The sequence below is a fragment of the Jatropha curcas genome, chromosome 3, assembly GCF_041381405.1.
Source record: "Jatropha curcas cultivar XTBG-Jc1 chromosome 3, XTBG_Jcur_1.0, whole genome shotgun sequence".
Lineage (NCBI taxonomy): Eukaryota > Viridiplantae > Streptophyta > Magnoliopsida > Malpighiales > Euphorbiaceae > Jatropha > Jatropha curcas.
This window is the reverse complement of record NC_143153.1, coordinates 11,387,305-11,389,720: the sequence shown is the minus strand read 5'-3', so window position 1 is coordinate 11,389,720 and position 2,416 is coordinate 11,387,305. Positions and strand designations below refer to the sequence as shown.

Below are 2,416 nucleotides of genomic sequence, written 5' to 3'. Positions count from 1 at the left end.
AGGTAAGCTCATTTCTCATTTATTTATTTGGGCCTTGGGCCAAAATGTGAATTTTTATTGGGCCTTTAGGCCAAATTGTGATTTTTTGGGCCTTAGGCCAAAGGGGAATTTTATTGGGCCTTAGGCCAGATGTGATTTTTTTTGGGCCTTAGGCCAAAATGTGATTTTTTGGGCCTTAGGCCAAACAATGAATTTTATTGGGCCTTAGGCCAAATGTGAATTTTATTGGGCCTTAGGCCAAATGTGAATTTTTTGTTGGGCCTTAGGCCAAATTGTGATTTTTTGGGCCTTAGGCCAAAATTGTAATTTTTTGCTCATTATGTTTATCAGTATGCATGCTAGGAAAGCACTAAGATATTACCCTTAGTAAGGAACCGAGGAGTAACTCTTAGGTCATTTTACCTTTTAGGATTGCCGTATTAAGTTGGATGTCGGCGAGAGTTCAATAGCTGGAATTCCGCCCGAAATTCTTGATTACAGCCACCCGGTGGGTGCAATTATCCGCCCGTCTTATCTGGGTTATCTAAGACACCTTGACATGGCTCGGAACAATCACAAGGAATTATTGGGTGCTTTGGCCGAGAGGTGGTGGGACACTACCAACACCTTCCACTTTTCTTGGGGCGAGCTGACAATGACTCCTACGGATTTTTCTATGATTTCCGGGATCCCTTTCGGAGTTCGACCGATTGAGCTGTATGATGATTGGAGGTCTGAGATCTCCTCTGACCGAATGTTGGAGTTGATTGGGCTGGACCTGCCCCGGATTGTCGAGCCTGGCACGGTTTCTCCCGCGTTGAGCATTTCTAGGCGCTGGTTATCCCTCCAGGCCCCTGACATCTATGCTAGATTTGGGCGGGGAGAGTTGACGGCTACTCAGGTAGCCAGATTTACCTTGCTGCTATTATTTGCTTCGACCTTCTGGTCCAACAGAAAAGAGAGATTTAACCCCTCTATCTTGAAGAGTTTGGAGAATCTGGCCCATTTAAAGGAGTATGACTGGGCTGGTGCTATTCTGAGCCGCACGTATGATGATATGTGTGCTCTGAGTCGAGGTCACTGCAAACTCAGCGGAACTTACTACTTCTGGGAGGTAATGTAAGGAACATTCTCCTTTTCCTACATCTGGATTTTTCTTTTTTCACTGACTCTTCTTTTTTTTTCTTTCTTCTTTTACACAGACTTGGGCATTCGAATACTTTCCTTACACTCGCCCCGAGCTGCTTCAGCCTGACCTTGAATTGGGGCTGGCACCTTTGGCTTGGAGATGGTACAAATCACGTCTTCACGCTGTTCGGCGCAAGAAATCGCTGAAGGAACTGAGAGCCTTCTTTGATACATGCTCTTTGGAACTGGTATGTGCTTTAATGATTTTAGATATGTTAAATAAAAATGATTTATTAACATAAAAATCTTGTAGGCTGAAGTGGGGCCAATGACTGCCCGTCTACAGAGCTGGATTCAGGCTGATTCTGGCTTCCAGCGGTCAGACACTTTGACTCAGCGGAGGGTGGTTCTGTCGCATCCATTCTTACGCCGATATTACTTGGGCGAAAGAGTGGACATCCAAATAAGAGGCTGCCGTTCTGTCCCTTATCCCCCTCCCACTGACATGCGAGCGGGCAAACAGATGGTGCTCACTGCTACTCATACCGAGGGCATTCCATACTTGGAATTCGTTATGGAGGGAGATTATGATGAATTCTGCCGCATTACTTTAATGCAGCCCATTGGATCTCGTCTTGATGATTTCCAAGGACCGGCTCCTTCTCAGCCGTTCGGCACTCGTTCTTCCCGAGCTTCGGGTCCTTCAACTAGGACTCCAAGGAGGAGGCCTGTGACTGATCCTACTTCTTCTACTCCGGTTGGGGGTTCTTCGCAGGCCGGGCCTAGCCGACCGGCAGGCCCTTCTAGGGCTCCTCGGGCCATTCTGGAGGCTACCGGGCCGCTTCATCCGGATCTGGTTAATCTCCGCCTACCCTACAGTATTTCCCACTTTGTACCCGACGGCCCTCCAGCTACTCGAGAAGTCTCCCTGGAGGGTGTGGATCGCCTGGCTCTTCCTTCCGAGGACATTACTGAGGTAAAACCTGATACATCTCTCACAAAAAGGATTTGTAAGAGCTTTGATATTGACTCGTGTCTTTCTCTGTATAACTTTCAGGTTCCTGTCGGGTTGGTTAATCAGATGATGGAGCTGATTCTTGGATTGCAGCAAGAAGTGGCTGTGGCCTGGACTCAGATGGCCTTTGATGATCAGAGGAGGAGGAGGCCCCGCCGCTGATAGCTTCTGCTCTACCTTTTTATTGTTGTACTGAACTTTTGTCTGTACCTGCACTTGATATGTATCTTGTACTGAACTTTTGTACCTGCACTTGATATGTATCTTGTACTGAGCTTTATCTGTACCTGCACT

General features: G+C 47.1%; 1 protein-coding gene across 1 annotated transcript; it reads left to right on the top strand.

The window, feature by feature from the left end:
- Positions 1-681: 681 nt before the first annotated feature.
- Positions 682-2,300, top strand: LOC149497558 (uncharacterized). Its single transcript, XM_089719705.1, has 2 exons — positions 682-2,083; positions 2,165-2,300. The coding sequence occupies exons 1-2, from the start codon at positions 1,436-1,438 to the stop codon at positions 2,282-2,284; spliced, it is 768 nt and encodes a 255-aa protein (XP_089575831.1). The 5' UTR covers positions 682-1,435; the 3' UTR covers positions 2,285-2,300.
- The last annotated feature ends 116 nt before the right edge of the window (positions 2,301-2,416 follow it).